Raw genomic sequence first — 26,112 nt, 5'->3', positions numbered from 1 at the left:
CCAGATTTAGAATGGCCAAATCTGGGGATGGTTTCAGTATGATGCCAGTGACAAGGGAGATAAGCCTGCAAATTGAACCCCAGAATCTTCTAGTATTCTTGCACGACCAAAGCATATGAATGAGAGTACCTACTTGACCGCAATCTCTCCAGCACTCTGAGGAGCTATTTGGGGAGAAGTACGTTTCTGGATGATCTCCCAGCAGTTAACGCAGTGCGACACCGCAAATGAGTATCGCAAGGCGTTAGTCCACTGAACAGGGTCATAAGACCTTTGTAAATTAGATTCCCAAGCCATAATATTGGGGCTTTTGGAGAATTTGGTTTTATTTTGCAATAGACTATAAAATAGGGAAATTCCTTTTGGAGTTTTGGAGGACTCCGTGAGGAACCACCAAACTTTAAGGGGTAGTCTCAGTCGGGGAAGGGGATTCGATTTGATTAGATGTGTGATATTGTTCAATTCGAAGAGGACATGAAAAGGGATGTCTCCTCTTTGTGCAAGTAGGTTTAGCTGTGGGATATCGTGGATAAATTGTAGATTGTATTCAGTCCATGGCATTTGGGACAAGTGCGGTAGGAGGACTTTGGCAGTTGCAGTGGGAATTGGAATGTCTACGAGGGTTTCGTCCTGGAATTTGTGAGTACATACAAATCTCCAAGCTTGTAAAGAGGCTACCACTGTAGCCAGGAGGGATTTTGTTGGTTGAGGAGACCAGGCGTTTGCCAGTACCAAAAGGGCAAGGTCAGAAGACAGGGTTAAGTGTCTTTCAATGTCAACCCATAGTTTGTCTGGTGAAGGAGTAAGCCAGTATTTTAGCTGGTCAAGTCGCACTGCAGTTAGGTAGTCGTTAATGTCCACCATCCTTATCCCTCCTGCTAGTTTGTGCTTAATTAGTTGAGTGTCCAATCATCTTGCTCTTCTCCCCTGCCAAAATAATTTCCTGACCAGGGAGGAGAAGGATGCGACACAATCTTTATTAGTTGGGACTGGGAGAGTACGGAACAGGTATAATATTTGTGGAAGAATAAGAATTTTAAATGCAGCTAGTCTACCTGTCCATAATTCAAATTTAGATATACTTTGCAGGGCTTTAGATAGTTTTTTTCATAAAGACGTGTAATTATGGTCTATTAAGGTATCTATAGAGGGTGTTAAGATTGATACCCAGATAAGGGATGGATGTATCCATCCAGGAGTAGGGAAGAGATAGAATGAGCGAGTCTTTTTGTTTGGGGTCTATGCCTAGGTTCAGGATAAGGGACTTGCAGAAATTTACTTTGTAGTATGATATGGTATTGAAGTATTGGAGAATGGAGTGGGCGGCGTTGAGTGATTCTGTAGGATTAGTGAGCATGAGGATAACATCATGGTATAGCCTTTTAACTGAAAACCCATTATTTTGGGGTGAAAACGTATGGGACAAACTTAGGAACAAACTTTTCAGAGAAAGGGAATACAATAAGACACATGGCCACTCACTAAAACTAGAAGAAAAAACGGTTTAACCTTAAAATACGTAAGGGGTTCTTCACTGTCAGAGCAGTAAGGTTGTGGAATTCTCTTCGTATCAGCAGGGAGCATCGATAGTTTCAAAAAACTATTAGATGGGCACCTTAAGGACCACAACATACAGGGGTATACAATGTATGGTTAACAGCAAACACAAACACATCATAGGTTGAACTGGATGGACTGATGTCTTTTTTCAACCTCACAAACTATGTAACTATGTAATGGTTGCTACCAATGGTTCAATCATTAGATTAAAGAGTAAAGGAGACAAGGGGGCAGCCTTGGCTTGTTCTGTTTCGTATATCAAATGGTTTGGAAAGCATGTTGGACATATATACCCGAGCTGAGGGAAGGGAGTAAAGCGCAGTTATTACTGATAATATTGGACCAGTAAATCCAAATTTTTCTAGAACTCGTGTCATATACCCCCAATGCACCTTGTCAAACACCTTCTCTGTGTCTATAGATAGAAGGCGTTGGTATTTTAGGGGCGTATTCAATTATGTTTATAATGCGCCTTGTGGCGTCGGGAACCTGACGGCCTATGGTGAATCCTGTTTGGTCGGTGTGACCAGATTAAGCAGGATGTGCATCAGGCGGCATGCTAGGGTTTTTGCATAAATTTTGATATCACTGTTAAGAAGAGATATTGGCCTGAAATTAGCTGGGGTAATCGGGTCTTTGTCCGGCTTTGGAAGGGTCACTATATGGGCCTGTAGCATTTCAGCGGGGAAGCTAGCTTGTTTTTGAGAACACCGCAGAGATGTGTGGGACCAGAAGTTGGGCAAATGTTTAAAATATTCATTTCAGAACCCATTTTGGCCCTAGGATTTCCCTATTGTTAGGGATTTTATCACTCTGGTGATTTCCTCTACTGTAATGGGGGCATTAAGACTTAGCAGTTGATCATCCGAGAGAGATGGTAGGTTGATATCTGATAAGAAGGATTCGATAAGTTCAGGCGTAGGTTGTGGGGTGTCTTTGTCGGGATGTAAATTGTAGAGGGGACTATAGTAATCAGCAAAAACGTTGGCAATATGCTGGGGGTTAGTCAGTTTTTTGCCCGTAAAAGTACGAGTCAGTAATGAAATTTTACTTTTGCTGCAGTGTTCTTATAGTCTGTGGGCAAGTAGCCTTCCCCCTTTGCTGCCATGAGAATAGTAGCGAAGCTTCAATTCATCTAACATCTTGTCATCTTGGGTTTGTAGATATTACCTCAGTTCTCTCCTTAATTTAGTAAGGGCATCAGTGTTAGATGGGTTGGGGTTGGATTTATTTAAGAATTCGGTCTGACAAATATTGGCTAGTAGCAAGAGCACGTTTAGTGCGTGCACACAGTTGGAGGATTACTCCCCTCATATATGCCTTGTGGGCGAACCAAACCGTAAATGGGTTAATCTCAGGCGATACATTAGTTTCAAAGTACAGTTTTAAATGGTCAGACAAAAGCTTATAGTGTTGTGGATCTTGAACAAATGAGTTGTTACATCTCCAAAGTCGCATAGGAGGGTTCAGCGTGATATCTTCCATCGACGAGGAAGAGATCCGCTGCAGCAACCATTTATCCACTACACACATATCGATCCTAGAATAGGAATGACGACGTTGGGAAAAGAAAGAATAAGTCTCTCTCATTGTCATGGAGGGATCTCCATGTATCGTATATGTCTTCAGTATGGAAGAAGCGTTGTAGACTGGGTGTATGTAAGATTCTGGTACCTTCGGTACCCTTCCAGCCCATTTCTTCTGCATTGCGTCCCACCTTTTCAGCTAGGTGGAACGCATATAGCTACCTGTCCCTTTAAATCTCATGACGTCATCACTAGGCGCCGCTCTGAGCGGCTATTTCAATCGCCGGCTTTCACTCACAAGGTGTTCGTGCAAACCGCTTGTTACACAGCCTTGTCTGAGCTGCCGAAGCCTCCAGCTATTTCCTGTATCTCGCTACTGATCCTGTATCTCGCTACCTGATCCTTATCTCATTACCGGACCCCTCATCTCTCTAAACCAACTAGTGATAAGTACCCCACAGGGGATTCCTTCCTATCAACTTACACTATCTACTCTTGCATACTAAAGACTGTTGCTATCTATGCATTACTATTTCTATCATCTGCACTGTTACATAGATTGCTAGCTCTTGAGTCTACTACCATCTATATCCTTGCACTGAGTTAGCAATTCCTGTACACTTCATCTGCTGTCCCCTACCACCTGTTATTGTACATGATTGCTAACCTATCTGCATACTATCTATCACCATCTGCTAACACTCCAGAACATTACTATTGAGTGCCTATCATTGCTATCACTACTCACGCCTGTCCTTTCAGCACATCACCTCTATACTATCGTATACAACCTATCACTCCAGGAACATCTTATCTGAGTGTCTGTATATTTGCATGGTGAGGCAGGCTGGGCCACAATGATGAGTCTGGAGAGTTGGATATGGTAATTCAACACATCTCTACACGACTACTGAGTGGAAATTCTGCAGCTGCAAATCCAGTTCACTAAACAAACGCCGGAGCGTTACAGTGTATTGGTATTAGACTTAGAGGACATATCCATAGCAGGGTCTAGGGTGAGATTAAAGTCTCCGCACAGCAGGAGGTTGCCGTATCTGTCTTTATTCAGTTTCTTGAATACTTTACGGATAAAATGTAGTTGCTTAGTTTTTGGAGCGTAAATTGTGGCTATGGTATACGGTTTAGAGTTGAGATCACATTTTAGAATGATAAAGCAGCCTCCCGGGTCAATGTCCGAAGAGATAAGGTTGAAGGTTTAAGTGTTCTTGAAGGCTAATAGGACGCCTCTCTTTTTGGCAGAGAAAGTGGACAGAAACATGTTCTATGCTGGCATTTTGGCACATGTCCCTCTTTGAAATGGGTTTCCTGAATTGCTATTATGTCGGGATGGGTTCTTCTTTCCACAAGGAAAAGCGTTTTGTGGGGTGATTTAAGCCCCGAACATTCATAGATAAAATTGTAATCGTCATGACAGTTTGTTGGGAGAAGATATGAAGGCATACTCACTGATGGATTAACAGCTCAGAATGTGTCCGGTGTTGTAATCCTGGATATCCCTGGGAGCAATGACGGATACTGAAAAGAGGTCTGAAATTGAGGACGTGAAGACAGTAACCATGATGGCAAGGCTGGAGCAAAAAACTTAAGAAACAAAAAATAAGAATTTAAACAAACATGTAAAATGTATCATAAAAAAGGGTTCAGAAGAACAAAAGAGTAGCTGCACTACTGCAAAGGTACGGGGGTCAATTGTGTAGGAAGAAGTTATCGATTCCTACAGCCGGGGGGGTCTGTGTAGATATTTCAAGGATGCACAACTTTAGGGCCTGGCTTCGCCCAAATGATGGTTCTAGCGAGAGCGCCTGTTTGAGACTACCCGCCAGTCCCCTTCTATATGGGCGAGGTTTGGTGGAGTACGTGGTGCTGAGTGGTTGTCAGGGACGATTCGCCATGTGCGCAAAAGGTGTTAGCCCTCATCCAAGGTTGTAACAGGTGTTACATTGCCCTCTTTGGTAACGAGGAGTTTGGCGGGATATTTCCACTTGTAACTAATGGAATGGTTTCTGAGGGCCTTGGTGATTGTGTCCAGGTTTTTGCTGCACCTCAAAATGTGGGCGGATAGGTCTGGAAGAACTTGGAGGCCCGCAGCTTGCTCTGGAAGATTTTCTCCTTTGCGGAAAGTATCCAGGATTTTTTCCTTGACTTGGAAAAAAATGAATATGCATGATAACATCTCGTGGCACTTGGGCAGGAAGAAATGAGGGTTTGGGAACCCTATGGATTCTGTCAATCTTGAGATCAGTGGGTGTGAGTGCAGGCACTGCCATTTGGAACAGCTCTCTGACATTATTATGTCTCGACCTGTCCTTGAGGTCGACTAGTTTGTTTTTAATCCAATCTATCTCCTCCTTCTTTGCCTCGTGTGCATCAATTACGGTGTTAAAAGACAGGATGCATTCACCAACTTTGTTCTCCATATGATTAACTCTGTCATCCAGTACTTGTACCTCTGCGTTAACTTTGTGGATACATGACAGTATGTCAGACTGGATAGAAGATCTGAGTGATTGCAGCATGTCTTTTAGTGCGACATCAGAAGCAGTTTGGCCTGTAGGGGGGTATGTGCTATAAGGGTCAGCCTTTGTGAATTCAGGCGTCAGAGAGCGGTTATGAGGGCTTACCTCCATGCTGGGTTCTGCCTCACCGCTTAGGTTGAGGTCTCTGCAGGGTTTTGATTTGGCAGGGCTCCTGGACGTGGGTGTTGATGTGCCTGAGCCGCATGCATTGTCCCCTGGATGAGCGGGTATCGATCCGCCAGTCAGCGCCGCTGTGTCCCGCTCCGCAATCTTGGCTGAGGCCGCGGGAGCAGACTGGGAAGAACCCGGTCACATTGGTGGGCTTGGGAGGCTCTCTCTGGCTCCTGGGTATGATGGGATGATGCTCTCCGGTGTGTGTGGAGTTACCTCCGGCGTCGGTGGGTGTTCGGGCTGCCACGGCTCCTAGTTATTTCTCTGGATGTGTGGAGAGCTCTGCTCACATGCGGCCATTCAGCTCAGGGGTCGCCACACCCCCAAATCTGATTACTTTTTTGAGGAGGTGAGCAAAACATTGGACAAAAAAGTGGCTGTGGACATAGAATATTTAGATTTTGCCAAAGCGTTTGACACAGTTCCTCACACATGACTAATGTGTAAGGTAAAGACTACAGGCTTGGAAAAATCAGTTTGTAAATGGATAGAAAACTGTCTAAAAGACAGAATTTAGAGACTAGTGGTTAAGACATCCTGTAAGGACATTATTCCACTGCACAGCTTGGTGTCATTTACAAACACTGAAATGGTACTTTTAATCCCACACCGTATATAAAACATAAGGATCCCAACACTGAACCTTACTTTGAATGGACTAAGGTTATTAATGGTGTACCCCAAGGTTCAGTGTTGGGACCCTTACTTTTAATATATGGTGTGGGATTAAAAGTACCATTTCAGTGTTTGTAAATGACACCCAGCTGTGCAGTGGAATAACGTCCTTACAGGATGTCTCCAACTTAAAAGAGTTGTAAAGGCAGAAGGTTTTTTATCTTAATGCATTTTAAGCAATAAGATAAAAAGACCTGTGTGAGTAGCAGCCTCCCCAGCACCCCCTAATACTTACTTTAGCCCAACCCTATACAGCGATGGCAACGAGTCCCTCGGCCATCTGGGACTCTCTCACCAGAATGGCTGAGAAAGCAGCACAGCGCCATTGGCTCCCGTGGCTGTCAAAGTCAGTTAGCCAAATCAGGAGAGAGAAGGGGCAGGACCAAACTGCAGCTCCGTGTCTGCATGGACACACAGAGCTGCAGCTCGGCTCCTGTGCCCCCATAGCAAGCTGCTTGCTGTGGAGGCACTTGATAGGAGGGAGGGGTCAGGAGACGAAGAGGGATCCGAGGAGAGAAGGTTCCAGGCTGCCCTGAGCAAACCACTACACAGCGCAGGTAAGTATAACATGTGTGCTATTTAAAAAAAAAAAAAAACAAGACTTTACAATCACTTTGAAAGCTGACCTTAATGCACTGTTTGTTTAATTGAGCAAATAAGTGGCAAATGAGGTTTAATGTTGATAAAATTATACTTTGATCTAAACCATCCCATTGTAGCTTTGGCTGTATGTTTAGGGTTGTTGTTCTGCTGGAAGGTGAACCTCCTCCCCAGTCTCAAGTCTTTTGCAGACTCTAACAGGTTTTCTTCTGCCATGTATTTGGCTCCATCCATCTTCCCATCAACTCTGATTAGCTTCCCTGTCCCTGTTGAAGAAAAGCATCCCCACAAAATAATGCTTGCACCAATATGTTTCATTGTAGGGCTGGTGTATTCAGGGTGATGTGCAGTGTTTTTCCGCCAAACATAGCGTTTTGCTATAGGCCAAAAAGTTCAATGTTGGTCTCATCTGACCAGAGCACCTTCTTCCACATGTTTGCTGTGTCCCCAACATGGCTTCTCGCAAACTGAAAACGGGACGTTCTATGGCTTTCTTTCAACAATGGCTTTCTTCTTGCCAGTCTTCCATAAAGGTCAGATTTGTGGAGTACATGACTAAAAGTTGTCCTATGGACAGAGTCTCTCACCTGAGCAGTGAATCTCTGCAGCTCCTCCAGAGTTACCACGGGCCTCTTGGCTGCTTCTATGATTAATGTTCTCCTTGCCTGGTCCGTTACTTTAGGTGGACAGTAGGTTTGCAGTTGTGAAATACTCTTTCCATTTTCAGATGGTGCATTAAACAGTGCTCCATGAGATGTTCAAAGCTTGGGATATTTCTTTACAACCTAACTCTGCTTTCAAGAGAGAACTAAAGACTCTCTTTACCTCGGAACCAATTCTGCATTACCATTTGTTCTTGAGATGAATGCTTCAAAGAAGGCTATGGGTGCCATCCTACCAAAACGCAAGGGTGTTCAATCTATTTTGCATCCAAAAAAAACTGGTACCATACAATATTTAGACAGAAAAAAGGTCTAAGGACCAGATGGCATCCACGCATGGCTCCTAATATAATTGAGCGCTGTAATTTCAAAGCCATTGTTTCTAATTTTTAGGGACTCGTTAATGACTGGACTAGTACCACTGGATTGGTGTAGGGCCATTGTGGTGCCTAGATTTAAATAGGGATCAAAGTCTTTACCAATTAACTATAGACCTGTTAGTTTAACTTCTATAGTTGGAAAGATACTGGAGAGTTTAATAAAAGACCACATAGTTGAGTTCTTGCTGGAAAAAATATATTTTGCATGGATTCATGAAAGACAGAAGTTGTCAAACAAACCTGATTTCTTTTTAGGAGTTAAGTAAAACCTTAGACAGAGGGCTGGCTGTGCACTGAATATACTTGGATTTTCTAAAAGCATTTGACGCAGTTCCCCACACACGGCCAATGTGTAAGGTAAAGTCTACAGGCTTGGAAAGATCAGTTTGTAAATGGTTAGAAAACTGGCTAAAAGATAGAATTCAGAGAGTAGTGGTTAATGATTCTTACTCTGTTGGGACCCCTACTATTTAATATCTTTATAAATGATATATGGTCTGGAATTAAAAATACCATTTCAGTCTTTGCAGATGACACCAAGCTTTGCAGTGGAATAACTTCCTTAGAGGATGTCTCCAACTTACAGGCTGACCTCAATGCATTTCATTTGGCATTGGAGTAGAACTGGGGGAATCCATAGCAAAGAAGGATCTGGGTGTTCTGGTGGATCCTAAGCTTAATGCATTCAATGCCAAGCTGCGGTTACCAAAGCAAGCAAAGTCCTTTCTTCTATTACCAGAGGCATGGACTCCAGAGAGAGTGATATAATTTTGCCCCTGTACAAATCATTAGTAAAACCTCACCTGGAATATGCAGTTCAGTTTTGGGCACCACTTCTCAAAAAGGATATCGGGGAACTGGAGAAAGTGCAGAGAAGGCCAACTAAACTGAAAAGAGGCATGGAGAAAGCTCAGAGGTGGTTCTGGCTAGCTCACTAGATTGCTTTAAAAAAGGCCTGGCTTCCATCCAAGAAACTGGCTATAAAATAATATTGCGATGGTACAGAATGCCTGACTTGCTCCACAAATTCGATCCTTCTATCCCCAACCGATGCTGGTGATGCCAAAGTGAAGTAGGCACTCTGTTACACATTTGGTGGGATTGTAGTACCATTCAACCATTTTGGGCCAAAGTCCAGTCCATTATTCATCAAGTCACCACTGATACTTTAGAATACACTCTGGCCCAATTCTTGCTCCATTATTCCACCAACCTACCTAAAAGATATCATAAATACCTCGCAAAGCATATGCTTATCGCTGCCAAATCATGCATACCGGTGCACTGGAACTCGACTTCTATTCCATCTCTGAAGGAATGGTTCACTAGAATTATTAAAGTGGCAGAAATGGAGGAATTGATCCATATTGCCAAAGAGAGAGTTGACAAATATAACCGGACTTAGGCTGCTCGGGAACACTTCTGACAGACTGATTCTTTTACACATCTAGACTACTACACATTGAATTGTCTCTTATTATGACTTTAAGAAAGCTACATAACTACAAACTTCTCCTTCCCTTTTCCAACTGACACCATTAACAAGCTATAGCTACATGCCCCCTATCTATTCCCTCCCTTCTCGGTCCTGTCCCCCCCCCCTCCTTTTTTTTTGTTCTCCTTTATTTCTATGTCAAACATTATATTTTATGCCGTTGTCAGGCTTTCATCTTAGCTTATCGGCTTACAGTTACAAGGTCTACTAATTTGTGGGAGGTGGCTTCCATCTTCAGGCGCAATATGTTCCCAGTGGGGGCGCCCAAATGGATCCCAAATCCGGTTACATGGACATTACTTTGATTGTCCTTGTCACGCTGATTTTGACTTTGCATTATGAAGACTCATGTTGTATAACCATGGCATATCTGTATGCTTCGATATTTTTTTTTTGTGTTACTTATGTACTTTTTATTTTGTTATCCTTCTTTAAAAACGAATAAAAAACTTTTTTTGGAAAAAAAAAAGGCCTGGGTTGTTTCCTAGGTGTACATATAATAAATGGGTACTAATATTTATTAGGGAATATCCGATTGCCTGACAGAGGATCAGGAAGGATTTTTTCCCCTGCTGTAGCAAATTGGATCATGCTTTGCTGGATTTTTCGCCTTCCTCTGGATCAACTGCCGGTATAGGATTGTGTATATGGGATTGTATAGTGTGGTTTTCTTTACCGTTTTTTGTTTTTTATTGGTTGAGCCAGATGGACTTGTGTCTTTTTTTCTCTTTCAAAAATGTTTTATTTCTTTATGAAACAGAAGTACAAAGACCGTACACAAACTTAGGACAATGCAGTACATGAATGAGTTACATATGAGAAAACAAAAACAGGCAGGTGATCACCTTTAGGAGCCACCATAGGTAAGTATGAGAAGCACAACAACAGGTTTCCAAAACAAATGGCAAAGAAGAAAATGAACATTTGGATCGAGGGGCTGGGAGAGTGCAACCCTAGCCCAAGGAGACCCCCAATGGGGACAAATCCAATCTCCTCAGGGAAGGGAAGGTGAGCCCAGTGAATTTATAAACTAGGAACAAATGAACATATTGGGGAGTTTGAGCATGTAACCCCTACTAGGAAGTGATATTACAGTCAAACCACTGAATAACAAAAGGAACCCATAGGAAACCAACATAGTCAGTAGGTATTCAAAACATATGCCTGAAGCGAAGGGAGCATTGTCCCAAACATTTCCCAACGAGCTTGGGATGTACAGATCAGATAAACATTGGGGTACCTTAAAAAGTACAGAAGACAGGGAGATAGAAAAAGAAAAGGACAGGAGAAGAAAGAAAAGATGCTAGATGAAGCGCGCTAGAGATGTCTGAGTGCATATAGATCGTAAAGGAGAAAGAAGAAGGGTGTCCTGACAGGTCATGGAGACGAATGTGAGCCACAGTATGCTACCGAGCAAGTAAGGAAGTGTTGGTGAATAGGGCCCATGGTTCCCAAACCGCTTTGAAGGAATGGTAAGTGTCTAGAATTTTGCTGGCCAACATTTCCTGTGACATGATCCAGGAAACTTTCCTTTTAGCAAGCGCAATGGAGACCGTGGGTCTCTTCCAGGCCTTAGCTAGGGTAATTTTTGGCTCAGAGGAGAATTAAGTGAATGAGACGTTTTTGGTGTTTGGTGGAGCCAGGTATAGGCATATCAAGTAGTGCAATATGTGGGGATTGCATGACTGCCAGTCCTGTAACTTTTCTAATTATATGGAAAACTTTATTCCAGAAGTTCCGTATTTTGGGGCATTCCCACCAAACATGGATTACAGAGCCTAGGAGAGAGCATCCGCGGAAGCAGAGTGGAGACGATGTCGGGTAAAATATGTGGATCTTTTCAGGAACCAGGTACCATCTAGTGAGGACTTTAACCTCCGCCTCAATTAGGGAGACATTAAGAACACCTTTATACGCTCTATTCATGGCAGAGAACCAAGATTCCACCTCCCATTCCAGAGACAGGTCCCTCTCCCAGGCTCTGGCATAGCTAGGCTTCTCACCATTATCCGCAAGTGACCTGTAAATCGCAGATATACCACCCCTCTGCTCCATAACGTCGCCACACCAGGCTTCATAAGACGTTACCTTGGGAGGCATTGGTTTGGATTTCCAAATCGAATGCAGGAAATGTGAAATTTGTTGAAAACGAAAATATTCAGAAGCAGGCATTTTAAGTTTAGACTTGCAATATGATAAAGAGATTGGGCCTGAACTAGTGAAGAAGTGACCTATTCTGTACAACCCCTTGTCCAGCCACCATTTAAATGAAGTAATGTTCAGTCCTGGCGGAAGAGAGGATTTTGGAATAAGAGAGCCAGAGGGTGTAGTGGGGAGTGTGTCTTTTTTTCAACCTATGTAACTATGAATCGTTGCAATCTTGATTTCCATATTGCATATTTTGGTATATCCTTTGTAAATTTGAAATTATGATGGTGTACCTTCATTTTTATATTTTGAAAATGCCCTTTTTCTATTCTTTATGGCATCTTTAATTGCATGGGTTTTACCTTTAGCCTTTTTAACCTTTTGCGCACAGGAATATATTTTGCAGTATGTTTGCATACAGTCGATTTAAAACATTCCCATTTCTATTTAGTGCTCAATGACATTACCACCTCTCATTCTAAAGCCTGATGCACACGTGACAAAATTTGGCCATTTCAGCAGGAACCAGCAAAATTTCGGTATGTAGGTACTAGAGATTGACCAAAGTCGTTTTTTTTATTGCAGATACCGATATTTTGGTCATTGCATATCAGTATCGGCCAATATCTGCCGATATTTTCGGACATTAAATAATTTCTTTTTTTTTTACAGGTACTCTTGTGAAGGGATCTGGGGTTCTAAAACAGTGGTCCTCAATCCTGGTCCTCGGGGCCCACTAACAGGCCAGATTTTAAGTATTATCTTAGAGAGATGCAGACTAAAATACTGCAATCACTGAGCAGCAAATGATATCACCTGTGATGTAATTTAGTTATCTTGCAAACCTGGCCTGTTAGTGGGCCCCGAGGACCGGAGTTGAGGATCACTGGTCTAAAAGACCCCCAGACCCCTCCTCTGCACTTAAAAGCATTCAAAACGCCAAGTTTGGCTGTTTTGTATGCTGTCATTTTTTTTAATTTGGCGCAAAGTACCCGGAAGTGATGTCATGACATCACTTCCGGGTTTTTACATGGAGACCCGATCAGAGCCGAATGCGGCTTTGATCGGGTCTTTGGCGGTCGGGCAGGTAGAATGCCTGGGTCTCCCGGTGGGAGGCGGTGGGACGTTCCTTCCCGCTCCTTGTAATGACAGCCGAGCGGCTTCTCAGCCGCATCGGTTGTCATTACAATATAGCCGACCGTCGGGTATGGACGCTGGTACTGGGGTGATGCCTCTAGCTTAAGCCATCACTCCGGTACAGCACTTTCCAGAAATATCGGCAGTATCGGTAACCTCAAGGGCCGATTTCGATATATCAGGCAAAGTGCAGATCGGCCCTCGATATATCGGCTTTGCTGATAATCGGTCGATCCCTAGTAGGTATCACTGTCAACATACCGCCAAGGCAACAAAGGAGTGGCTCAAGAAGAAGCACATTAAGGTCATGGAGTGGCCTAGCCAGTCTCCAGACCTTAATCCTATAGAAAATTTATGGAGGGAGCTAAAACTTGGATTTGCCAAGCCACAGCCAAGAAACCTTATGGATTTAGGAAAAGATCTGTAAAAAAAAAAAAAAGAGTGGACCAAAATTCCTCCTGGTAACCAACTACAAGAAACGTCTTACCTTAACTGAGATTTATAACATTTGTATTTATAACATTTGTATTTGTGATTTTTCTAGATTTTTTGGTTGATATTCTGTCTCTATCATTTAAAATACACCTATGATAAAAATAAAGACCCTTCATTTCTTTGTAAGAGGGCAAACCTAAAAAATCAGCAGGGGATCAAATAATTATTTTCCCCACTGTATTTACTATAGTTTGTAGATGCTATAACGTATGCGTAAATCAATATGCCTTTATTGGATAAAAAATTGACCAATAAAAATGTAGCAGCATATAGCCTGGCCCAAAATTTAGGAATAAATTTGATTTAGATGGAAACCTCATTCATATGCTGTGTATTAGTCATAAGTTAACCAGATACGTATGCTGTAGTATCTTCCATTATGGGACTTATTTTTTGATAAATTGAATAATTATTTGATTAATTATTTGATAAATTTAGTTTATCCTTATACTCTAAACATCTCCACAGAATTCTAAAGGGCCCTCTTCTAAGCCAGAAGGTAATTCTGATCCACTAGAGGTCTTCGAACCCCCCACCCCTGATCACTACAGGAATGTCTCCATCACAACACCCAAATTAAGTTTGGGAAACCGATGTACACACACCAGAGCACATCACAAACAGTTGAAAAATGATGGGCTAACTGGACAACCACAACATTTCCTGGCCTGCTGGGCTTTTTTTAAAATCTCTACTTACCCATAATCCATACATTTATAACCTATGGTAGTCTAAAAAAAATATATGAGGCTCTTTATCAATGTGCACTTGAAGCTATTGAGCTCAATCTGAATATTGATATCCTTTTTACCTGCTGCTGCATTAATTATCCTACTATCAACCCTATCTGTATAGATGGACCACTATTGCCCAGATCATTGCATCTGATGTAAATAATTCAGGTATACCCTATTTATGAGCAAATCTGTTTGTGCTTTGATGTACAGAACTACTCCGACTCTGGTAACTGCAATCTTTTTTTCCCCAATATTTTCAATAAAGCTGATAAATGTAAAAAAAAAAAAGTGTGAACCCTTCTTCTATACTAACAAAAACAAGAAGCTGCAGATTTAAAATGGAAATTTATATTGAAATACAACACTCACCATCATCACTGGATACTTCTTGCTTCACCACAGACATAGGGGAGCGTGAAGGCGGCCTGCCTAACGGATGGCGTCTGCTCTTTTTAATCTCCATTTTAGAGAAAAGGACAGCATGCTGAAAAATAAGTTTTTCCTATAACTATAAGTTGTCAAATGGTAGACAGTAGCTTGTTATTTTGAATACAAAAACAGCGTCCCAAAATGGTAATTTATGCTCTAATACAGTATAAATGTTCCAACTTGGAGACAATGAAATATAGAGTTAGGACTACGGTATACAGATGAGCCTTGACAATGCACTGTGGCTTCCACATATATTTGAAAATGTGTGCAACTAAACCATCTGTTTTTAACGTGAATTGTTAGACAGGGTCAATTACTTTTTTCGTTTGTTTTTGCAGCTCCAACCCCGGGCTCTTCCCTGGATTCTTTTTTCCACCATGGTGAACTGACACAGGTAAACCGCAAATAATATTATTGGAGTTTAATTCACCACATACCCAGCGGAGATACTGCCTATTTAGTGTCATTCCATCCACTTGATCCAGATATTGGACTTACGAACTGTGTCCTCCTCCCTTTTGTAACTTTTAACCTTACAGAAGGGGTTTCCAATTCACAGACCCTCCTTGAGTCATCAACCCACTTCTTATTCTCATCCAATGTAGGGTTTTGTTACCTTGGACTTGATTACTGCCCTCTCATTCCTTTCAAGGCCATTCATGGTTTATTATCCACAGGTTGTCTGGACATACATTCAAGTGGGTACACCCTGGGGTCTTGAGCTCAGTGCACCAATTGTGAGGTCCTCTCACATCACTAGGCACGGTTACCGACCTACAACAGTGTTGGTACGTGTTTGGTGATGTGAATCCATACCATCCACATATTGAGTCATCAGGCAGAGGATAGTGCTCATTATACACACTACTATAGTGCTTTGAGCCACCTTTGAAGCCAAGTGACGGCAATCAATTAGTGGTTGGTTCAGGCTCGAGTCCAGTCTATACATGTGCTGTGTGTTATTTTAATCTTTGCATTTTAATATGTTATTGTGCAGTGTTCCTTATGTCACCCTGAGTCTCTTTTTGAATTCTACACAGGCATACGTGCCTAATAAAATTATTTTTTATTTCATTTCTTTTTTGTAGTGCCCTTAGTTGGTCTCTCAGTGGGAGTGTCGAACTACGGTTTGTCACCCCACACTTTTCTTGTTTCTGTTTTTGCAGGCTAGATGGTATGTGTGCTCGGAAAAAAAGTTTTTGTGTGTTTGATTTATCAAGTCCTTCCATGTGCACCGTACCTCAAAGGCTGTTTATAAACTGGGATGGTTGCTAGCTTTTTGTACAGCTTTTTCCAATATGGTAGGTAGGAAAGTTTATATTATTTAATAATAGGATTTTTGTTACTTACCATGAAATCCATTTCTCAGAGTTCATTGACAGACACAGCACTCCATATTTAGAACCATAGGGTTATATCGCCCCCTACAAGAGTGGAACTCTAGGCAGAAAAAACAACTCGGCAACGCCTACGGTCAATCGTAATGGTTATACATCCCCCTCTCTGCTATAAGCCTTCACTTTAGTAACAAGCAGTATCAGAAGTATCAAAATTCCATAGAGGGGTGGGTGCAGTGTCTGTCAACAAACTCAGGATTTTTGTTACTTACCGTAAAATCCATTTCTCTATTTTCTCTTTTGTTCATTGACGGACACATCGCTCTATATTCAGAGGGAAAGTCTGTCATCACCCACAAGCTGTCTCTCTGGCGAGGGGAGAGATCAGAAGCATCGGCTGCATCTTGTAAGTAGTAGCCGTGGTGAGAGTACTGGCTGTTATTGGAAACTTGAACTGCAATTTACCTACTGACCTGTCAGTAGCACCAGAAGGTTAACCCTTACCTAGATGTAAGTGAGAAGTGTTTATAAGGAAATAAAGTCTTTGATTGATACTTTAATTTGGACCTTTCTTCTTTCTTATATACATTGAGCTGATTGCTATATGAAGACATTTCAAGGAGATATAGGATATTTAAAGGCTTTGTCTTTTTATACTGAAGGTGAGCGCACATTTTAGCCACACACTTTGGTGGAAGATAATTCACCTTTTTTTTTTTTACAGAGGTGTATTTGTTTTTTTTTTCACCTGATATCACTTCACTTGCATAATTGCACGTCACAGCATGTTGGGTCATATGCACTGCACTGACTGATGAACCTTCTATTTCCTGACAGACTCCATGGCAGCCTACGTGTGGGTTAACCCCGCCTCCTCTCCAAGGTTATAGGACCCCCCTCCCATAAATTTCAGCTCATGGATCCAGACCGTGTTCCTTTTTTGTCCTCCTCCAAGGATCCTATGGATTACCTGTATGAAGGATGGTGTCCTGCTTGTTTCAAGTGGAATTTACGGTGTTGGTGTTGCCCAGGGCCCAGCCATGGGCGGGTGAGTGGCATTTGCATCCCCTGGCTCTGTGTGGTTCTCAGGATGCGGCTGACATAAGTCCTGGCAGGGTCTGAAGATTTTCTTTGCATTTGTTCCATGGCAGCAATATTTGTCTCATGTGTGTGCTTTGTTTTACTTTCCCTGGTGTTAGTGGTTTTTGGCCCCATGGCGGCTTTAACGCTCCCTGCCTGCCTTCTCCTCCTCCGCCGGATCTGCCAGGGCGCAGTTTGTCATGATCGGAATCGAGGCCTGGTTTGCGATTGCACGGTCCCGATTGCGGCCGTGTCGGCGATGACGTCATTCTGATGTGTTGTAGTGGCGGCGGGGGGTGTGTGTGTGTGTGTGTGTGGGGGGGAGGAATGTGCACCTTGCTCACAATTTCTGATCCTTATTACCCTTCCTTCCCAGTCTGTTTTTTTGCTTGAAGTATGGACCCTGCGTCACCGCCCCCTCCTGTGGCCAGCCCTCTCATAACAGGTGGGTGCTGGTATAGTTAGGGGGGGCGGGGGGGGGGGGTAGAGGAAGCTGGCTCCTGGTTCATGGCTAAAATCCTGTTTCTCCCCGAGTTTTCTCTTTCTTCTTTCAGCTATTCCAGGTCTGGTACACATCAGGATAGGGGCTCTGTCAGGCCACAAGGAGACTCTTCTTCCAGCTCCAGATGCCATGAGTCTCCATCAGGGAGCAGGCTTCAGAGGAGACACTCTAGTTCCTCCTCCAGACACCGCACCCACTGCCATGGTAGCCACACCTCCCAGAAAGCCTGTTGGGGATGTGGGGCACATGTCCCAGAGGACAAGTCCCTTTGCGAGCCATGTTACACTCGCACAGCCGGTGAGAGGCGAGCCGATGACCAGACGTTGGAGTCCCTGGTGAAACGGGTAGTGCAGCAGGCCCTGAAAGAATGGGGCACTATTCCCGCACAAGGTCATGCTACGACTGGCTCTCCCATTGAGACCCTTGAAGATTAGGGCCCCTCTCAACCGAGCTTTGCTTCCGGGAGATCATCAGGGAGTGACTCCGAAGAGGATGGAGAGGTAGGGGGCTTCGATTTTGCCCTAGTCTCACCTCTGATCAGAGCTATTAAAGAGGCCCTAAAGTGGGAAGATCCCATGACACCCCAGGTGAAGCAACGTAGGTTTTTCAAGCACCTGGGAAAGGCGCGTCCTAACTTACCATCCCTTATGGAACTAAGAGACGTCATCACAGATGAGTGGAGCAAAGTGGACAGCAAATCTTCCCTATCCTACAAGCTGGCAAAGCTTTACCCATTCAAGCCAGAAGGCGCGAGTCACCTGGAGTCAGCCCCCTTAGTGGATGCTGCAGTTATAAGGCTGGCGAAACATGTTACCTTACCCTTGGGCGATGCTGTCTCCTTGAAGGAGCCCTTGGACAGGAAAATAGACCGGATCTGAAGAGCATCTATGTTACGGCAGGTGCAGCCTGTAAACCTATCTTGGCACTCGCGCCTATGTCCAAGACCATGGAAGCCTGGGTGTCCGACGTTGAGGCCAAGCTTGGGGGCATCTCGGTGAAGAACTTAAATTGGCTTCAGTTTTTCTGGGAGAAGCCGCCATTGACGTCCTTCATCTCCTATTCAGGGCTATGCTTTTGTCAGTCACGGCCAAACGAGCCCTATGGCTGCGCCCCTGGCTTGCTGATCCAGCCTCAAAACAAGCCTGGTGTAAGATTCCATTCAAAGGTTCTCTTTTCCGGAACAAACTGGGCAGCGCTATAGCACAGGCCGCTGGGGAAAAAAATCGGGTTTCCTTCCCCAGGATAGGCGCCTGTTTGGGCAGAAGAAAACCCAGCCAGGGAAGCAATTTTCGGAGCCAACAAGGGAAGCCCGCTCATACAGGCCCGGTTGGGACTGTCGGAGAAGTTGGAGAGGAGGCCAGTCTTCCTCCCGAAGATCAGCCAGAAATCCAGCTCCTGCCGGGCAGGAAGCCACAAAGTCTTTTTGAGATTGGGTCCACTCAGACATGCCAGTTGGGGGCACACCTGCTCCTCTTTTGGCGTGCCTGGGCGACCTCAATCTCAGACTTTTGGACCGTCAAAACAGTCTCCACGGGTCAAACATGGCTTTTCCTGGAAAAACCCCATGACCAGATTCATTCCCACTCGCTTGCCTTGTCTAGAGGAGAAAAGAGGAGTCTTGCTCGCCTATGTAGACACTATGGTGTCTCAAGGTGCAGTGGTTCCGGTGCCTGATCAGGAGAGGTTCCAAGGTGTGTACTCACCCCTCTTTTTAGTGCAAAAAAAGAATGGATCCTGGAGGCCCATTATAGACCTCACTTATTTAAACAAAATTATAAGAAACGAGAGATTCAAGATGGAGAGTCTATGTACCATTCAGAAAGCGGTGCTACCAGGCGACTGGTTGGCCCTGATAAAACTCAAGGACGTGTACTTACATGTGCCTGTGGCAGAGGATTCCCGCAGGTACCTCCAGTTCGCGGTCGAACATCGGCACTTCCAATTTACCTGCCTTCCCTTTGGCCTGTCTACATCCCCGAGGGTGTTTTCCAAGGTTTTCCTGGGAGTAGTGGCTCTCATCAGAACGAGAGGGATACGCTTACATCACTACCTCGACGAGCTCCTCCTTCTGTCTCAGGACAGGGATCAACAGCTAGCCCACAGAGATCAAGTCATTGCGACTCTCATAGAATTTGGCTGGTTGCTGAACCTGCAGAAGAGCCACCTGGAACCTACCCAACGCCTAATGTATCTAGGGGCGCAGTTCGACACAGTCAGGAGTACGATCTCCCTACCCCCTAGAGAAAATTCTGGCGGTACAGGAAAGGATTTTTCCAGCTCTCTACTCCTCCTTTCTGAGGGCTTCTCAGTGCCTCAAAATCATTGGCACAATGGTCTCCAAGGCTTCCAATGTCAAATGGGCTCTCTGGATGATGCGTCCTTTTCAAAGAGGCTTTCTCCAACAGTGAGACCCAGAAGAGCACGATCAACGCATCTTTAGCTCTCCCAACATGAGGGTCAGTTTTCCATGGTGGCTCCAGTGCAAAAATCTGCTCAACTGCCATTCCATAGTCCCCATCTCATGGACCATAATGACGGATGCCAGCAATTTCAGTTGGGGCGCTCATTGCATGAAGGAGGTGGCTCAAGGAAGGTGGACTCAAAAATCCCAAACTCCCGTCTCGAACATTCTGAAGCTTCGGGCGGCTTTCCTAGCTCTTCGAGCCTTCTGCCATCTAACAGAAGGGAAGTCTGTGCTACTCAGGATGGACAATACCACGACAGTGTCCTATGTGAAGAGGCAAGGCGGGACTCGGAGTCTTCCCCTTCTGCGGGAGCTGGACCTGATCATGACATGGGCCCAGGCTCATCTGGCGGACATATCGGCAGTCTATATTCCCGGGTCTCAAAATGTCCAAGCGGATTTTCTCTCCAGAGTGCAGCTGAACCACAACGAGTGGTCCCTCCATGCGGAGACATTCAGGTGGGTCCTGTCATTGGGTGTTTCTCCCGAGGTCGACCTGTTCACCTCCCCCTGCAAAAACAAGTTGGAGAGATATTTCACGCGGGGCAAGTGTCACCAAGCCTGCGGAACAGATGCCCTGACCGACAAGTGGGAGTTAAGCAGGGCATATGCCTTTCCTCCAATTACCATCATCCTCAGGTTTCTGCAAAGACTCCAAGCAGAAGACGCAGAGATAGTCATGGTGGCTTAGTACTAGCCGCACAGGCCATGGTTCCCGCTACTCCTGCAGCTCAGCTATTGGAACTCGATCCCTCTCCCCCTCAGGCCAGACCTCCTTTCACAGGGAGTGACGCTACACCCCTGCCCTGCACTACTCCAGTTGACGGTCTGGTTTTTGAGAGGGAGAGGTTAGAATCCCTTGGATGCCCCCAGGGGGTCATCCCCACCTTGTTGAGTTCCAGAAGATCAAGCAGAAATAGAGTTTACTGCAGAGTCTGGTCCAGATTCATAGACTTCACATACCCAGAAGGGAGGTCATTTCTCGGATCCCGGCACACAGGAGGTCCTGAAGTTTCTTCAGTCGGGTCTGGACCTGGCCCTTTCAGTAGGCACTCTCAGGGTCCAAGTGTCGGCCTTGTCTGCTTTCAACAGTGTCTCTTGGGGCAAACATCCGCTCATTCGACAATTTTTCAAAGGAGCAGCCAGACTCAGACCACAGAGGAAACCTAGATTTCCAAAATGGGACCTTCCTCTCGTCCTTAATGCTTTCTCAAAATCCGGTTCAGTAACCGCCACCTCCGTCAAAGATCTTACCATCAAAACAGCCTTCTTGGTGGCTATTACTTCTGCCAAAAGGGATTCCGAGATTGGGGCCCTTGGACACAAGGAGCCGTTTCTTACTTTCTTTCCGGATCGGGTAGTCCCTATACCCATGCTCAATTCACACCCGAAAGTCACATCAATCATTCATGAGAAGCAGGAGATTGTCCTCCCTACTTTCCGGACGTCTGAAGAGTCTGAGCCCCATCCCGTGGATGTGGGTAAAACTTTAAGAGGCTATCTCCAGGCTACGGCACTCTTCAGACAGTCAGACAACCTCTTCATTCTCTATTCAGGCAGAAATAGAGGAAAGCGTGCCTCGTTTAGGACCATTGCAACCTGGATCGTGGCGGCCATACAACAGGCCTATAGAGCAGAGGGATTGGCTCCTGCAGAGGCGGTGACAGCCAATTCAACGAGAAGTATCTCGACGTCCTGGGCGGCTCCGCATCATGTGGCTCCAGAAGTGATCTGTACAGCGGCCTCTTAGTCATCTGTCAACACCTTTTTGACCCACTACTGTGTGGAGCCAGCCTCCTTGTCTTCATTTCATTTTGGTCTGACTGTTCTGTCAGTTAACAATATGAATTAAAAATGAATTATTTTCTTGAATTATAATTTTCTTTGTTTAAGCATTCCCACCCGTGTGGCGTTGGCTAGTTATTTCCCACACGTAGGCTGCCGTGGAGTCTGTCAGGAAAACTGAAAATTTCCTATCAAATAACTAGCGTAATTTTCCTTTCCTGATGGACTCCATGGCAGCCGGAGTTCCTACCCTCTGGTCTTGGATTCGGCTAAGATATGGAACACGGTCTGGAGTCATGAGCTGAAAATTTATGGGAGGGGGGTCCTATAACCTTGGAGAGGAGGGTGCCATGGAGTCCATCAGAAAATAGGAAATTTTCCGTTGTCACTTATTATGAAGATAATTTACTTCTCTTGACAATATTACACTATATGCTGTTTATTTTTTATTGATATATCTGGGGAAAATACGTTGAGAGGAGAAGTCTCCCCACAGAAAGGAATTTTATCACAGTTTGTCTTAAGCATTGACTCTAATTGTTAGAGGTGAGAGCACCAGATTATCCAATCCATGAGTGGATGAACTTTTCACAGACTTTTTTCTTGAACTTTCCTTTTTGGACTTTCAATATTATATATATTTTCTACGTTTGGACTTACATTTCCCAATTTTTTTTTTTTTGCACTTTTTGACATAGTTTTGCAATTGGGAAGATTTTTTAGACCCCAGGCTAAACAAAGAAGCCCAACCTGAACAATACAACCCCAAAGAGGAAACAGGCCCTCTAAACAGCAGCCTGCAAAACCTTGCAGTCAAAAGAAGCATCCGCAGAGACCAAAATATCCAACTTGTAGAATTTTGTGAAAGTGTGCACAGACAACCAGGTGGCCGCCTTGCAAACCTGCGACACTGAGGCCTGATGACGGAAGGTCCAAGAAACACTAAGCACCCAAGTAGAGTGTGCCATCACAGGGAAGGGAGGAACCTGCCTCTTGATAGTATAGGCCTTAATCACCGTCTGTCTGATCCACCTGGAAATGGTAGCAGAAGCAGTGGATAACCCTTTCCGGGGCCCGTCCTTGATCACAAAAAGAGAGTCAGACCTCCAAAAGACTCTCTAGCTGCTAGATACACCCGAACCACATCCAGGGTATGCAGGGCAAATTCCTTGGGATGAGCGGGCCTGGGACATAAGGAAGGCACAACAATGTCTTCATTCAAGTGGAAGTCAGAGACCACATAAGGTAGGAACAATGGGCACGAATGAAGAACCACCTCATCTTTGTGGACCAACAAGTAGGAAGTACAGTTGTGTTCAAAATTATTCAACCCCCCAATGCTGTAAAGGGTTTAGGGAATTTAGTGTACATTTGTAATTGTATTCAGAATGAAATCCTACAAGGACTTTTTAAAGAACCATATGCAACTAAAATGACATCAATTGGTTTTGTAATACAGTAGTAAATGTTTCTTTTGTGAATTCTTCATTGACACAATTATTCAACCCCTTAAAGACTACCACTCTGAAGAACAGAGGTTCATTGAAGTGTTTTCAATCAGGTATTGAAAACACCTGTGGATGTCAGGGAACAGCAATAAAGCCTAATAAGCACCAATTAGGCAGTTTTAAAATGACTGTGATACTCAGCTCCTTCTAGACATTTACTGGTGTGGTTACAAACATGGTGAAGTCAAGAGAATGGTCCAGGAAGACAAGAGAAGAGGTGATTACTCTTCACAGGAAGGGCAATGGCTATAAGAAGATTGCAAAGATGTTTAACATACCAAGAGACACCATGGGAAGCATCATTCGCAAATTCAAGGCAAAGGGCACTGTTGAAACGCTACCTGGTCGTGGCAGAAAGAAGATGCTGACTTTGACTGCTGTGCGCTACCTGAAGAGTAGAGTGGAGAAAAGTCCCCGTGTGACTGCTGAGGAACTGAGAAAAGATTTGTCAGATGTGGGTACTGAAGTTTCTGCTCAGACAATACGGCGCACACTGCGTAATGAAGGCCTCCATGCCAGAACTCCCAGGTGCACCCCCTTGCTGTCTCCAAATAAGAAGAGTCGACTGCAGTATGCCAAAAGTCATGTGGACAAACCACAGAAGTTTTGGGATAGTGTTCTGTGGACTGATGAAACAAAATTAGAACTGTTTGGGCCCATGGATCAACGCTATGTTTGGAGGAGGAAGAACAAGGCCTATGAAGAAAAGAACACCTTGCCTACTGTGAAGCATGGCGGGGGGTCAATCATGCTTTGGGGCTGTTTTGCTTCTGCAGGTACAGGGAAGCTTCAGCGTGTGCAAGGTACCATGAATTCTCTTCAGTACCAGGAGATATTGGATGACAATGTGATGCAGTCCGTCACAAACCTGAGGCTTGGGAGACGTTGGACCTTTCAACAGGACAATGATCCCAAGCATACCTCTAAGTCCACTAGAGCATGGTTGCAGATTAAAGGCTGGAATATTTTGGAGTGGCCATCACAGTCACCAAACTTAAATCCGATTGAGAACCTCTGGTGGGACTTAAAGAAAGCAGTTGCAGTGCACAAGCCTAAGAATGTGACTGAACTGGAGGCTTTTGCCCATGATGAATAGGCAAAGATACCCGTAGATCGCTGCAAGACACTTGTGTCAAGCTATGCTTCACGTTTAAAAGCTGTTATAACTGTAAAAGGATGTTGTACTAAGTACTAAGATTGAATGTCACTTGGGGGTTGAATAAAACTGATAATGATGTGAGCACAGAAAAGACATTTGTGGTTATTTCATTATAAATGTTATGTTATATTTGTCTGACCTACACGTGCCTCTTTGATTTAATTGTAAGCAGGATGACTGAATGATCAAAATCAATGTCAAACTGGCCAAAACAATCAATTTCAGTGGGGGTTGAATAATTTTGAACACAACTGTACGACAAGAGAATGCCGCCAGTTCCGACACCCTGTGAGCAGAAGTGATAGCCACCAAAAAAGCTACCTTCTGTGACAGCTTAAGCAGGGGAATCTCCCGAATATTCTCAAAAGGAGGCTTCTGGAGACGGGAAAGCACAAGGTTTAAATCCCAAGGGCGGGAAAGGAAACTGCACTGGCGTAGTCAGGTGTATAACCCCTTGAATTAAATGACACGCCAAGGAATGGGTGGCTGAAAGAAGACCGCCAAGGCTGACACTTGCCCCTTGATGGTACTCAAGATCAACTTCTGCTCAACACCTCATTGAAGGAAGGTCAAAATCCGAGGGTGAACACCGATCGACTCACACCATGAAATGTACTCTTTCCACATATAGGCAAACCTCTATCCTTCAGCACCTGGCTTTCAACAGCCAGGGCATCAAAGCTAGCGATTGTAAAGCACGATGAAAGATCGGCCCTTAAAACAGCTGGTCCTCCCTGAGAGGCAGCCTCCACTAGGTCAGCGTTCCAAGGCCTACAAGGCCAGCCCAGGGCCACCAGAACGACCGGAATCTATTTGGCCTTGATCCTGGGCAGAAGCAATGGAAGAAGACTTAGAGGAGGGGGAGACAAATCAGATTATACTGACCCCACGGGGCCACCAGACCATCTACATCGTCCACCAGAGGATCTTGTGATCTTGCCACAAACCTTGGTACATTTCTGTTGAACCAAGACGCCAACAGGTCTACCTCGGGGGTGCCCCCACCGCAGACATATCAGATAATAAACACATCTAGATGAAGGGACCACTCCCATTGGTCCAAGGCCTGCTGACTGAGATAGTCCATCTGCCAATTTTCCACAACCGGAATGTGCACAGTGGGGAGGGCTGGAATGAAGCGTTCTGCCCACCAGAGAACCCCAGAGAACTCCAGACCTGCCAACAAACTTTTTGTGCCGCCCTGGTGATTAACATAAGCCACCGCCGTGGCATTGTCTGACTGGATCCATACCGGGAGCCCCCGGAGACAATCTGTCCAGGGATCCAGGCAAAGTCTTATCGCCCAAAATTCCAAGACATTTATCGATAGCCTGGATTCCTCCAGCATCCAACAACCCAGAGATGAACTATTAAGATCATATAAAAGTAAAAATTAGCTGCCAGCATGTACGTGCAAAATTAAAGGACTTATAAATAACAAAGAGGAGCAGCGCTAATGCATATATCAGTCTATTGGATATCACAAAAAATCCTCAAAAGTGCTGTGTACTAATAGATGATACAAGAGGAGAAAGGGGTGTCAAAAAGAAGCCGTCACCAACACCCGTTCACATTGCCTCTTACTCCTTAATGTGGACCCCCAGAAAAGAAGGTCAAACTCTGTCAGAATAATTCTGGCATAATGAAACATTTTCCTGAATGGAATATTAAAGGACTGCCCAAAGTGTTTTCCCCAGTCGACCGACCTGCAACCAACTGAAT

General features: G+C 44.4%; 1 protein-coding gene across 1 annotated transcript in view; it reads right to left on the bottom strand.

Annotated features, from left to right (window-relative positions):
• The window catches only part of LOC309559900 (lysine-specific demethylase 4B-like), a 630,996-nt gene that overhangs the window by 226,802 nt on the left and 378,082 nt on the right, over positions 1–26,112 (bottom strand). The window contains exon 11 of the mRNA XM_082263341.1: positions 14,493–14,607. Within this exon, the coding sequence (XP_082119467.1) occupies positions 14,493–14,607 (115 nt within the window). The remainder of the gene's footprint in view (positions 1–14,492; positions 14,608–26,112) is intronic.

This window comes from Pelophylax lessonae (assembly GCF_965119305.1).
Source record: "Pelophylax lessonae genome assembly, chromosome: 1".
Classification (NCBI taxonomy): domain Eukaryota; kingdom Metazoa; phylum Chordata; class Amphibia; order Anura; family Ranidae; genus Pelophylax; species Pelophylax lessonae.
Note: the sequence above shows the minus strand (reverse complement) of the source record. Positions and strands in the feature narration are given on the sequence as shown.